We start from the raw sequence: 13978 nt of genomic DNA on the forward strand, positions 1-13978 counted from the left end.
TAAGATTCACAGGTTAACAGAGCCATTGATTTTAACCATTAGCTTCAAGCTCCTATTTTATCTAACGTCTCATCAATAGTAAAATCTCTACCTCCCATGTGCCTATATTGCTACCTTCATAAACTCTCTGAAAGGGGAAATGAAGAGCATTGAAATAACTGGAAGATAGCAAGGATCTCTACCATTAAGACAGAAAATTGTCATAGCTAACCATTTCCTGAATATTTGAGTTAGAATTGTGAACGATAATGAAGAGTGTTGATATGTGAAGGGGTTTAATGTGTGTGTATGTTACACATGTTTTTGTGCATCACTTAGACTGTCGGAGCTCAGAGAAATCTTGACCCCAGCTGCCAAATATTAGCATCACCTGGGGAGGTTTTATTTATTTTTTGGTTAACTAATTAATTTATTTTTGGCTGCATTGGGTCTTCATTGCTGTGCATGGGCTTTCTTTAGTTGTAGTGAGCGGGGGCTACTCTTTGTTGTGGTGCACGGGCTTCTCATTGTGGTGGCTTCTCTTGTTGTGGAGCACGGGCTCTAGGCACGTGGGCTTCAGTAGTTGTGGCTCGCGGGCTCTAGAGCGCAGGCTCAGTAGTTGTGGCACACAGCCTTAGTTGCTCTGTGGCATGTGGGATCTTCACGGACAAGGGCTTGAACCTGTGTCCCCTACGCTGGCAGGCAGATTCTTAACCACTGGGCCACGAAGGAAGTCCCTGGGGAGGTTTTAAAAATATCCAGGCTCGGATCCTACTCCATAGCACCATGTCAGAATATCTGGGGATGGGATTTCATCAAATCATTAAAAGATCTTCAGATGAGAACCGGTGTCCCACCAGGCTGCAGGCTACGGCACCTGAGCCAGACCCAGGGGCCTCCTGATTACCCCAGCTTCGTGGAGTCTGTGGATGAATACCATTTTGTGGAGCACCTGTTACTCCCCACCAGCATCCCAAAGCCCCCAGAGCATGAACATTATCCCACTCCTAGAGGCCTCCCACTCAACCTGCCCTACTTTTGTGCAATGCTCTTGTATGCACAACATCCAGTCTACAAGGACATCACGCATGGAAGCCGTCAGAAGTCTGTGATCCAGAAGGTGGAGGGGGACATTTGGGCCCTGCAGAAGGAGGTGGAAGATTTTCTGAGCCCGCTGCTGGGGAAGACACCTATCACCCAGGTCAATGAGGTGACAGGTACCCTTCAGGTCAAGGGCTACTTTGACCAGCAGCTCAAAGCCTGGCTCCTGGAGAAGGGCTTCTGAAGCCCAGCTGAGCAGCCTGCATGCCCAGCGTCCCCCTGAGACTGGAGTCCCGGGGATCTCAGGAGGAGGGAAGTGGCTGTTGGAGCAGCTAGGAGAAAGGGATACAGAGACTGGGGCTGAGGACCTTGGAGCAGGCCTTGTTTGCATAAAGGAGGAAATGGGACTCTGTATAGGTGCCAGAACTGGGGGAGGGCTGTCTAATACTGGAGACCCACCAGGAACAGCAAAGCTAGGGGGGAGCGTTAGTCCCCCCGACCCAACTTTGTCGTGTTCCTGCTTTCCCTTCATTGGAGCTCCTTGGACTCAGGTATTCAAGCTGTAGAGGTTGTTGGCTGCCCCTCTGTTGGAAGCAATAGCCCAGCCCAGTTTACAGGGGTTAACACAGGGCAGACCCATTGGGCACATTCCTTCCTTGGCCTGCAGACCCTCACTGCTGCAAAACATCACTGAGCCCTTGCTCTAGGTCAGACCCGACTTGGTAGAGGCTACAGAGAACACAACATGACTCAGACGTGGATCCTGGAAGTCTTCAGTTCCAAATGTCGTGCACGTCAGCCCCTCGGCTCATTCCTTTTACCCATGGAGAGGTAAAAAGGCCAGTCACCTCTATTCCATTCCATATTAGAGTTGGGCCTGACCAGGTTTCCAACTACAGGAAATTAAATGGTTAGCTTTAGCTGTTCTGCCCACAAGGGGCTCCTTGAGACCTCCTAGGAGCCCAGCACAGAGCCATCCTTCCCAGGTTGCTAACCTAGTATCAAGGCTGGACAGGGGGTTTGCAGGCAGGAAGATGCTGACCTTTTGTCCCTGCCATCCTATCCCACCCCAGCTAAGGAACCTTCACACTTGCCCCATCCTTGGGAGTCACAAGGGCCAAAGGCCTGAGTTCCCACCCCACTCATCAGCAAGCTGGCTTAAGACAGGGTTCAGAGCCTGGCTCCCCTACTTGCTCTGACCTAAGGCAGGGTACTTAACCTTTCTGGGGTTCAGTTTCTTCATATGTAAAATGAGTATATCTTCCTAATACCTTAATATTCAATACTGTGCCCAAGAACAGTGCTGGTTTGTATAAGTAAACCCTCACTCCTGGAGATTCCAGGCCACTCTCGAGTCTATGGCCTGAATTAAGAAAAAGGAGCGTGGCACACTGATCCTATCACACCAGTTCCACCAGTCATTAATGCAAGTTTTTACTTGGCTGTATATACAATTTAAGCTATTAAAATTTGTGCAATATTTACAGATTAAATAATCATCTGAAACTCTCCAAAAAAAAAAAAAGTTCTCCAGGTGATTCTAATGAGCACCCAGAGTACAGAACAACTTGACAATAGGAAAGAAACTGTTTGTACATTTTGCACATTTTGCCCAAGGCCAACTACACTTTGAGTGCTTATTAAACATTAAGGGTTTCTCTATTGGACTAGGTCTTTTAGCAAACAGATGAGGCTTCAATTAGTTAGCCAGTCACTCTATTCTATAGAGCTTACAGTTTTCAAGTTCACATAGTTAAGATGAACAGTATCCATGACAATGGCAGATGTGATTCATCCATTCCTTAGCTTTCTGTTTCCTTTAGGACATTCTGTTCCCTCGGATGACATTTGGGGCAGCTCATACACTCTAACAGCCTTCTGGCATAGCTGGTGATTTGAGCTTTTCTTCATCTATGTCTTTTTAACTTTATAATCCTAAGGCTCTGCCTAATGTATGATATCAGTTCACATATGCTTTAAAAAATGACACTGTATTTTCATGTTATGCTAAAATATACTGATCAATTAATTTATTCTTGAAGAATTTACTGAATATGTGTTTCATGGTCAATACTTAAAGGTTGATCCTTGCCCTCAAGAATCTTATATTCCAAGTGATGTTAGTATCCTATTTTATACCATCAAATCTATTTTATGATTTAGGTTCTCAAACTTGTATATGGTGCTGTATTAACCAAGGTTCTCCAAGGAAACAGAACCAACAGGATGTGTATACATAGAGAAAGAGACTTACTATAAGGAATTGGTGCACAGGATTACGGAAGCTGGCAAGTCCAAATCTGCAGTGTGGACCAGCAGGCAGAGACCCAGGAGAACTGATGTTCCAGTTCCAGTCCAAAGGCTGGCAGGATGGAGACCCAGGAGAGCTGTTAGTGCAGATGAAGTCCAAAGGCAATCATCTGGAGAATTCCCTGTTGCCTGGGGAGGCAGACCTTCAGCTGATTGGATGTAGTCTAATTGGAGGACAATCTGTTTACTCAAAGTTCACTGATTTAAATGCTAGTACCATCCAAAAACACCCTCCTAGGTAACACATAAAATTATTCATCACAGGTGCTTAGAGCTGGTGATGATGATGATGATGACGACGATGATGACGATGCGTACACTATATTGTGTGCTTAGCATGTGCCAGACACTGTGCTACTCAGTGTACACCTTTTAATCCTCACATCAACCCTACGAGGGAATTACTGCTACCATTATCATTGTATAGACAAGGAAATTGAGACTTGTTAACAGTTAAATAACTTGTCCAAGCCACAGTTTGTAAGCCTTGGTTCTACAATTTAAACCCAGGTCTGCCTGGCTCATAGCCCTTGCCCTTAACTAACACAAAGCTCCACAAAGACGTTTTTGGAAGTTTCTTTCTGCTCTCCTCTGAAGTATACTCTTAAGGGGGAAAAGATATTTTGTTGACCTTACAGAGGAGAATTTTTCATTATTTGCAATGTTTTATTTAATACTAACTTGAAATACTGTGGGCAACAGCATTCTAATGTGTTAAATTCAAAGTGAAGACCTATCAGTTTCCACTGGAAAATTTTTATTAAAATTAAGTATGCCTCCGCTTCTGCCTATTAAAATGGAGAGGAGATACTTATCACTAAGGGTTTATAAAATGCCTTGAGATCCTCAAGTGAGAAATACTTCAAGGGGACATGTTGCTATGCTGAGTTAAATAATTGAGTCAATTAACTTCATTTCCTCTGATCAATGTAAAATATCAATATTGCTTCTTGACTCTTCTGACTGAATTGCATAGGTCATATTATGAGCATAAAAGTAATGTTGTTAGGAGAGCTGTGCTGAAAATCCGTTAGAATAGGAATCATAGTTTTACCCTTCATAAGAATGGAGAAAATTGGCTGAGTCACACAAATCATCTTTCAGTACGGTATCTTTCATGTCCCTGGTTCACTTTGCATTAATTTTAACTAATTATTTAGTTAACTGACAATTATTCCTTCAAAAAACTTTTATTAAGTGTTTCTAATGTGACTGGTGGCTAACACCTATTTAGAACTTTATAAAGCAGCTTTACACACAGCTCATTATTCTTGCCCCTGTTCCAAGGTGGAGAGTATTAGTTCTTTTCCCTAGGCACTTATTATTTTTGCCATGTTCCCACTCCTTTTCAAAAGCTAATTTTGTTTTAATACAATTTTACTGATGAAGCTGAAGATCCAGTCTCCCTTCAGAGACAAGTTTATAACTGCTGATGTCCAAAGTGTATGGTTTTCTCTGACATCTTCCTGCTTGATCCTCCCATTTCAGTCAGTGAGATTAGTTTTTACCATCTGTAATTCTTTAGTTGAATGAATCAAAGTATATTGGTTCCTGTCATTTCCTTCAAAACGTATCAACGATCAGAGTATCAGATTTTTGGAACATTATTTTTGAGAAAATGTTATAGGATGAGAAGAAAAACCTTATTATGTTTTATATTTGTATTTAAATGAAGTGTTGGACATGAGAGGATCATATTGTAAAGGCACGTGATAGTATTTGGAAAAGGAATTCAAATATGGTCAGCCAATGCTTGCCGAGCTTAAGCCCTTTATGTCGCAAAAATAACAGTAGCTAGAAATGTCTACGACAGGTATAAGGCCCCTTTCTGAACTGGATTTCCCTCTCCTCTTTAACGATATATATTGTATTCACCATTTCTCACTAACCATACTATGCTTTGCTTTGGAAAAGGCTGTCAATTAACTGCCGAATCATTTCTAATATGCTGGACTATGGGTTGTACGTTAACAAGTCATGAGATCATTATGACTGTGGACATGGCAAGGTTTTAGTTAGTTCTTTAATCTAGTAGGTTGACTTCATTTTTATTGATCCTTAACATCAGTGTTCCTGGAGCCCTGAGCTTCACTATCTCTTTTAGGATTATATAGAGATATCTATCTTTCCATATTTTTCTGCAAATGCAGTGATCATAAACACCTTAAAATTAATTCATATGAGCTGAAGGCTTGTAGATCCTCATAGCTTTATTTTATTAAACACTTTAAAGTTAATGAGAAAACCTCTTGCTGACCTTTTGGGGAATATTTTCTATATCCCCCAGCTGAATGGGATTCATCAAGACATTATCCAGGCCACATTTTTAGAGTGAAGCTTAATCAGGAGGGTATGAATAAGACAGCACGCTCGTGTCCTCCCTCTTCTCAGCTTTCTGTATAAAATTGACAAAATAAGATCTGAGACTTGGACTTGATTTTGGAGTGGAAATAAATGAAGCAGACCTTCTGATTCAGGGCTCCTTAGGCCTATCTAGAGTAGAAAAGGGGTTTGTACTTGGTCTAACCTAGAAAATTGGGGTTTAACATTGGAGTCTGTGACAGGACCCAGGCAGTAATAAAGTGACTTTGTTTTGATTCATCATATGCTCATATACCTCCTTTACAACATCGTGGGGAGAGGTAGGTTAAGGAAGGTTTGGGTATTTGTGTGTGTTAGCAAAGACCACCATAATGGATCTTAATTTTTTCTTAATGGCATCCAATCAATTAATACTTTAATCTAGCATTTTAATGGACTATCATACCTGGTATAATAACAGAGCCTCAAATTAAGCTCACGTGGTCCATTTCCACCCCCAAACTCAAACCAGAGTCTTGAATCTCACTGTTTCAATTCAATCAAAAGTCATACTTGCCTTCTTCAGAGAAAAAAGAGGGAATGGGGAAGCATATGTGTTTAGTAGAAGCTTAGAGTAATGGACCAAGCAGTAAACCCAGACTCTAATCTCTGGGGACAGATAAGGGTAGAGGTGATAAGGATATATAACAATTAAATTTAAATATGCTCAGAGAAGATATAGAAACAAAACATTTGATAACATTTATTGAGTACTTTCTATGTTCTATTTATTCTATTACACCCTTGTTTAACTTTCATCACCACTGTGTGACTAGCTAAACTTTACAGATTAGGAAAGTGGGGCTTTGAGATGTTAATATTTCAGAGGTCAAACAAGTAGTTAAGTGATAGCCTCCGATTCTTTCTCTGTACTGTGTACTCAAGAGCCAGCCTTCCTGTTTGCTATGCTAGTCTATCTCTATTATATACATCTATCAGTATAGCTTAATTTTTCTAGTTTAAATATTTGGTTCTGTTATGAAACTATCGTTATGCTGGGCCAATGTCCTCCTAAATATTGGCATTCCAATTATATGTTATTCACTAGGACTCTTTGTAAGTGTGGTACTATTTGAATGCTAAACTATTGTGAAAAATAATTAAAATTCCTTTTTCCCCCTACTGAGAAGAAATCTCTACAGTTTTCCTGCTTACATGTCTGTACAAAACAATTATTCTGTGATTTTTCTGTATTTTTTTCTGGAGTACATGATAGTTCTTAGATATTAACATTTCATTTAATTTGAATCAGAAATAGAGCCAATCCTGAATATAAGGTCTTGTATCTTAAGAGCTTGATTACAAGATCTAAAGCTTAAAGTCTTTCATGTACTCAATTTGGAAAATAGTTCTATATGGCTGGAATAGAGAGTCCATGAGTGTGTAGAGAAATAAAGATGTGGTCAAAAAGGCAGACTGGGGCCCAGTTGTAATATGGCCCACATGAAAGCGTTGTTGGAATAGTATTGCTTTTAGCTGTTGGACTACCCCACTGTTTGGAATTAGTCTGCACTAGGCACAATACCTGGCTTATAGTAGGTGCCCATTAACCCTTGAAGGGAAACCAACTCTGGCAATACAACAGAGTTTTAATAGAACATCATTAAGAATCACAGCTGGATTAATGTTTAATATTCTTATTTTTAGTAGCAAAACTAGTTCTGGGAAGAAAACATAAAGGAATATTAGAGAAGGACTAACTTTAAATTAGATAATACTATGAGGAAGAACAAGGTTTCTGGGATAGCATTGACTGCAATGCCTACTGCACAGAGAGAGGCTCAAGAAATGTTGACTAAATTAATGAAGAATGATTTAACAGTGTACAGTGTGTGTTGTGTGTGTGCACATGCTCACAGATCATACCAGTAAATGGTAACTGGACTTTAAAAATGAAAGTTTAATGTATTCAAATATATTCACATAAAACTCAAATTTCAACTTTGGAAAAAACTAATGGGAGCACACATTTAACAAAGCTTATTTTTTAATCTTTATACACTGCTGTTAAGCCTTTTTACAGCTTCCTTAAAATCTCAAGTTCCCCAATGCAATACTATTAGAAAAGAAAATCTGAAAGATGGTGTTGAAGAGTAACTAGCATTTAACTGGCTGTGAATACAAGCATGAAACAATGTCCCAGGGGTAGCAGATAGGAAAAAGACTTGAAGAAGAAGAAAGTAATGACTATCAAAACAACAAAAGAAAATGCTTTTTAGACTTCAGGTTGTAACATCTTTGAAATACCATTGAAGGTTTCAGTAACAGAGAGTGGCTTGTGGGACACATGAACACTCCTGCTTTATTTGTTTGGTTTGGGGAAACTTAAAAGTAATCTTGGGTCTACAGAGCAAGTGTGGTTTTGTAAAACAATAATTTTAAACCATACCATCCTTTTCCTCCTTCCTCCATGTTTATATGATCTCATTCCATATGAATTCCCTCCTATGTGAGTGTCTCAAGCCAGTCAACTTTAGAGGCTGAGTCTAAAGTTAAACCTCAAGTGGGTAGAATTTTGTAGAATCATTAGGAGTATGTTAGAGTTTGCTTTTGTTAGAAATATCAAACACAAAGAGGGCAACATTTTAATTTTGCCAAGTTATTAATTCAGCTTTAAAATAACACCACCTTTGGTGGGGAGAATACTGAAATTCTTTATCTCCAGCTTTGATCTTTTGTGAATATTCCAGTGCCACTTCTTTTGCATCTCTATAGGACTTTTCTTCTTTTTCTTTTAACTAATTTATTTATTTTTTGCTGCATTGGGTCTTCGTTGCTGCGTGCTGACTTTTCCCTAGTCGTGGCGAGCAAGGGCTACTCTGTTGTGGTGCGTGGGCTTCTCATTGTGGTGGCTTCTCCTGTTGTGGAGCACGGGCTCTAGGTGTGTGGGCTCAGTAGTTGTGGCTTGCAGGCCCTAGAGCGCAGGCTCAGTAGTTGTGGTGCATGGGCTTAGTTGCTCCGTGGCATGTGGGATCTTCCTGGACCAGGGCTTGAACCCCCGTCCCCTGCACTGGCAGGCGGATTCTTAACCACTGAACCACCAGGGAAGCCTGTACTTTTCTATTTAGGTGTTCTGCTAAAACCTTATACTTTTCCTCCAACCAGCTTTGAACTGTCCCAGTCAACACCCTGTTAATGAATTTTGGAATAATTTTTCCTTATCTTTCTTTCTCTGTTCACAATTTATTACCTAGTCTAATTTTCTCTTTGAAAAATTAAATATTAAAAAATTAAAATTTGATATTTAAATACATCTACTCTTATTGCTGTAGACTAATTATCCTCACTAATTAATTGCTTGTCCAAAATATTCTTCAGGAAAATGAAGGTAACAACAGGGCTGTTGTAAGTTTTAAATGAAATAATGTATGCAAGAGTATGTAGCATAGAGTAGATTCTTAGAAACGATATTTAATAATAGGTTTTCCTGTTAAAAACTTTTCATTATTTTGTTGTCTCCAGGATAAAATCTAGAAATTCAAACTGATAGTCAAGATCATGCAAGTTTGGCTCTAACTACCTATATCAAATTATTTCCCACTAATATCTAGTTGTTATTTAATTGCACAAATCTCTTTATGCCACAAACAGGTCATATTCATTTCAACATCTATGCCAACATTTCTGTTCTTTGTTGGTGGGAATACTAATTCCTCTATTTAATCACATGCTCCTAGTATCAACTCCAGTTTTGCCATATCTATGGAACTTCCTTTAATTGTTCTAGGTGTAAGGGATACAGCAATGAACAAAGTAGAAAATGTCTCTGTTCTCAGGAAGCTTACAGACTAGCAGGGGAACAGATAGCCAGATTGACCGAGAAATTAACAAAATGTGACCCATGCATACAATGAAATATCATTCAGCCTTAACACGTAAAGAAATTCTGCAATATGTTGCAATGTGGATGAACCTTGAGGATATTATGTTAATCACAAAAAGATAAATACTGTCTGATTCCACTTAATATGAGCTACGTGGAGGAGTCAAATTCATAGAAACAAAAAGTAGAATGGTGGTTTCCAGGGGCAGGGGGTGGGGAAAAAAGAAGTTGTTGTTCAGTGGACTTAGAGTCTCAGTTTTGCAAGGTGAAAATGTCGATGTCTTGTACAATGTTTGTGTAGTTAACACAACTGTGCTGAGTACTTAAAAATGGTTAAGATGGTAAATTTTATGCTTTGTATCTCTTAACACAATAAAAAAGAGAAATAATTGAGATAATCTCAGCTAATTATAAGTACTATTAAGACAATAAAGCAGGATAAGAGGAGAGTTCTTGAGAGGCAGTGCTACTTTAGAAAGCCCCTGTGAGAGAGTGACTTTGAGCTGAGGCCTGAATGATGGCATGTGTCAGCCATGAGCATCAGAAGGAATAGTAAGTGCAAAGGTCATGAGGCCCAAACAGATTTGGCCTATTCAAGGAAAAGGGGGAAGGCAGTGTACAGAGTACATGCAGTGAATTTGTTGAGGAAGGCAGACACTAGATTCTGTAGGGACTGGTGGGTTGCAGAAAGGAGAGTGAATTGCATTTAAGTGCAATAGAAATTTATTGAAGAGTTTTAAGCAGTGGATGATATGGTCTGATTTACAGGTTTTAAAAACTCAGCTAACTGTAGTGAGGAAACAGACCCATAGAGGTAAATATAGAAGCTGAAACACCAGTCAGAATGGATTTACATCTACATATAGATGATGGTGACTTGGACTAGTGCTAGGAAGGAGTGAGGATGTCAGAATTGGGACATATTTTGAGGCAATGACAATTGGATTTGTGGATGGATTGGATGTGGGAAAGTATAAAGAAGAATCAAGGATGACTTCTATGCTATTGGCCTGGACACCTAGGGGAAAACTGGGAGAGAACCAGCTTTGGGTTTGAGGGAGTCAGCAGTTAAAATTTCAGTTTTAACCTCGTTAAGGTCTTTTTTTTTAATATCTGTATTGAGATATAATTCACATACCATATAATTCACACATTTGAAGCAATTCAAGGACTTTTCAGTGTATTCACAGAGTCATGGAATCATCATCACAATCTAAGTTTAGAATATTTTATCCCTTCAAAAAAAACCCTTTACCTATTCTCCTGCCCCTAGGCAACCACTAACCTACTTTCTGTCTCCATAAATTTCTCCAATTTTGGCATTTCATATCAAGAAATGCTACAATATGTGAGGCTTTAGTAACTGGATTCTTTCATTTAACTTAGTGTTTTCAAGGCTCATCCATGTTGTAGCATGTATCAATCAATCAGTACTTTAATCCTTTTTATTGCTGAATAATATTCTATCATAGAGATACACTACCTATTATTTATCCATTCAGCTGTTGGACATTTGTGTTGTCTCTACTTTTGGGCTGCTATGAATAATGCTGCTATGAATGTTTGTATACAAGTTTTTGTTTGGATATATGTTTTCATTTCTCTTCAGTAAATAATCAAGAGTGGAATTACTAGGTTATGTAGTAACTCTGTGATTAATATTTTGGGAAACTGCCAAACTATTTTCTAAAGTGGCTGCACCATTTTTTATGCCCCTCAACAATGAATAAGGGTTTTAATTCCTCCAGATTCTTGCCAACACTTGTCATTGTCTGTATTTTTTATTGTAACCGCCCTAGTGGGTGTGAAGTGGTATGTCATGGTGATTTTCTTTCTTTTTTTTTTTTTCTGTATACGGACCTCTCACTGTTGTGGCCTCTCCTGTTGCAGAGCACAGGCTCCGGACTTGCAGGCTCAGCGGCCATGGCTCACGGGCCCAGCCGCTCCGCAGCATGTGGGATCTTCCCGGACCAGGGCACGAACCAGTGTCCCCTGCATCAGCAGGTGGACTCTCAACCACTGCGCCACCAGGGAAGCCCTGTCATGGTGATTTTGATTTGCATTTCCCTAATTACTAATGATGTTGAGCACGTTTGCATGTGCGTATTGGCCATCTGTATATCTTCTTTGGAGAAATATGTATGGAAATCCTTTGTGCATTTTAAAATTGGGTTTTTTTTAATTGTTGAGTTGTACAAATTCATTATATATTCTGGATACCAGCCCCTTGTCAGACATATGATTTGCAAATACTTTCTCCCCTTCTTTGGGTTGGATTTTCAACTTTATGATGGTATTGTTTGCAGCATAAAAGTTTTAAATTTTAATGTAGTCCAATTTATATTTTTTCTTTTGTCATTTTTGCTCTCAGTGTCATATCTAAGAAATGGCTATGTTAAATTTTAGTAACATATTAGACACCAAATGGAGATAGGCAGTTGAAAGTGAGTCTGGACTTTAGAGGAGAGATCAGTTGGATAGAAATTAGGGAGCAATCAGTGTACAGATAATATTGGGTTGGCCAAAAATTTCATTTAGCTTTTTCTGTAACATCAAAAATGAACTTTCTGACCAACCCAATATTTAAAACCCTGGGACTTTATGAAATCACTCAGAGAGAAAGAGAGAGTAGAAGTAGACAAGTCTTGAAAGATACAATTTCCATTACACATAGCATGGGGTTCAGTGTGTGCCCGGAGTTCTGGGGTAAGCTACCAATAAAGAGAAGCTAAGTTACTGAGTAAACACTAAGACTGCCCAGTTAGGGGTAAGCAGATACCTCCTGGAAGAGTTTGTGAAATAGTTTCCACTCTGTGGCCACTATAGTCAAATTGAGTTTTCTAAATAAACTGGATTAGAATTTTCTCCACATGTTCTTAACCTCCTAAGAAGCTGATCAAATCCCTGTATAGGACATCCATACTGGTCAAAGAAGCAAATGGAATCCATTCCAGCTTGTTTAACCTAACAAAGAATTTAGTAGAGAACATCAGATAGCTCACAGAATCCTCAGCAGGGCTGAAGAAGTAGGCACCAGGTCAAATACCAGCAACCATGTCCAGAACCACGACATACTGGCCGGATAAGCATATTGTTGCAGCCGCCTGTGGACTCAGAAGCACGGTGCAGGACTTGCCTAGTGTGGGAACTGCCACTGTCATTGCTACCACAACCCACACTTTAGATGCCAGGAACTCAACTTCTCAAATTGCTATACATATCTCTAAAATTGCTTTAGATGCCAGGTAGTCAACTTTACTGCAGGTTCTACTTTATCCTTTAAAGCAAGCTACTCAACTGCCACTGGCATTAGGAAAGTAGATGTCCAACATTTAGCCTGTATCCTCTTGTTATGAACTGAAACCTCATGTGGGTGACCCTGATTGGTGGAACCAAGGTCATCTGTTTGCATCCTAAATGCCTAGGATAGTGGGAAAATAGATTTTCTGAATTTTATCTTGGGAGGGCAAAACTCACAATGAAGAAACATAAAATATAGAGGATATTATTGAAAAGATGGTGGGAGGCCATGTGTGAGAAGTCTTCACTATAATGGGCCATGCACACTTACCAATTACAGCATTTCAGTAATACCTGTGAGAGTTTCTTATCCAGATATCATATAATTGATAAAGATTACTGTAGGGCTTCCCTGGTGGCACAGTGGTTAAGAACCTGCCTGCCAACGCAGGGGACACGGGTTCGAGCCCTGGTCCGGGAAGATCCCACATGCCGTGGAGCAGATAAGCCCGTGGGCCACAACTACTGAAGCCCACACGCTTAGAGCCCGTGCTGCGCCACAAGAGAAGCCACCACAATGAGAAGCCCGCGCACCGCAACCAAGAGTAGCCCCTGCTCACTGCAACTAGAGAAAGCCCGTGCACAGCAACAAAGACCCAATGCAGCCAAAAATAAATAAGTAAAATAAATAAATTTATTAAAAAAACATAAAATAAAGGTTACTGTTAAATGTCCTCCATTTAGAAGTGACAATTTCTCCATCTAAATGTAACATATTTAGATGAACTATATTTGTGAATTCACAAGTTTATCAGCTATTTGCTTTTCTTTTAGAGAAGGCCTCAGAACTGGATGGTAAGTTGTTATACACATGGAATGTTATACACATTTTAATATACATGAGCAACTCAGTGACCTTACATTATTGAACATCAATAATTTCTCTTCATAGAGAAAGACATTTTATGATGTTATTCATTTAATGAGATCTATGTGCATTATTTTTGTCTGTGACATATCTGGCAAAGAAAAGTCACCATAAGATATAGAACTTACCATTAATTTATTATAAATATTCAAAACAATTTAATGGGGCTTGAACAAAATAAGAATTTTGCATTGCTTAGCTACTGACTTATTTTTACTCAATTTCACTGAGGTATAATTTACATAAAATTAAATAAACCCTCTTTCAAGTGTGATAAATTTTGACAAATATATCCA

General features: G+C 39.3%; 1 protein-coding gene across 1 annotated transcript; it reads left to right on the forward strand.

Annotated features, from left to right (window-relative positions):
- Window positions 1–817: 817 nt before the first annotated feature.
- LOC308630170 (large ribosomal subunit protein mL49-like) lies at window positions 818–1264 on the forward strand (the record flags this gene model as incomplete). The annotated part of the gene is made up of 1 exon (XM_081258625.1): window positions 818–1264. One exon carries the CDS (start codon window positions 818–820, stop codon window positions 1262–1264), a length of 447 nt encoding a protein of 148 aa, XP_081114751.1.
- Window positions 1265–13978: the final 12714 nt, after the last annotated feature.

Source organism: Mesoplodon bidens, assembly GCF_964165515.1.
Source record: "Mesoplodon bidens genome assembly, chromosome: 1".
NCBI classification, from domain to species: Eukaryota; Metazoa; Chordata; class Mammalia; order Artiodactyla; family Ziphiidae; genus Mesoplodon; species Mesoplodon bidens.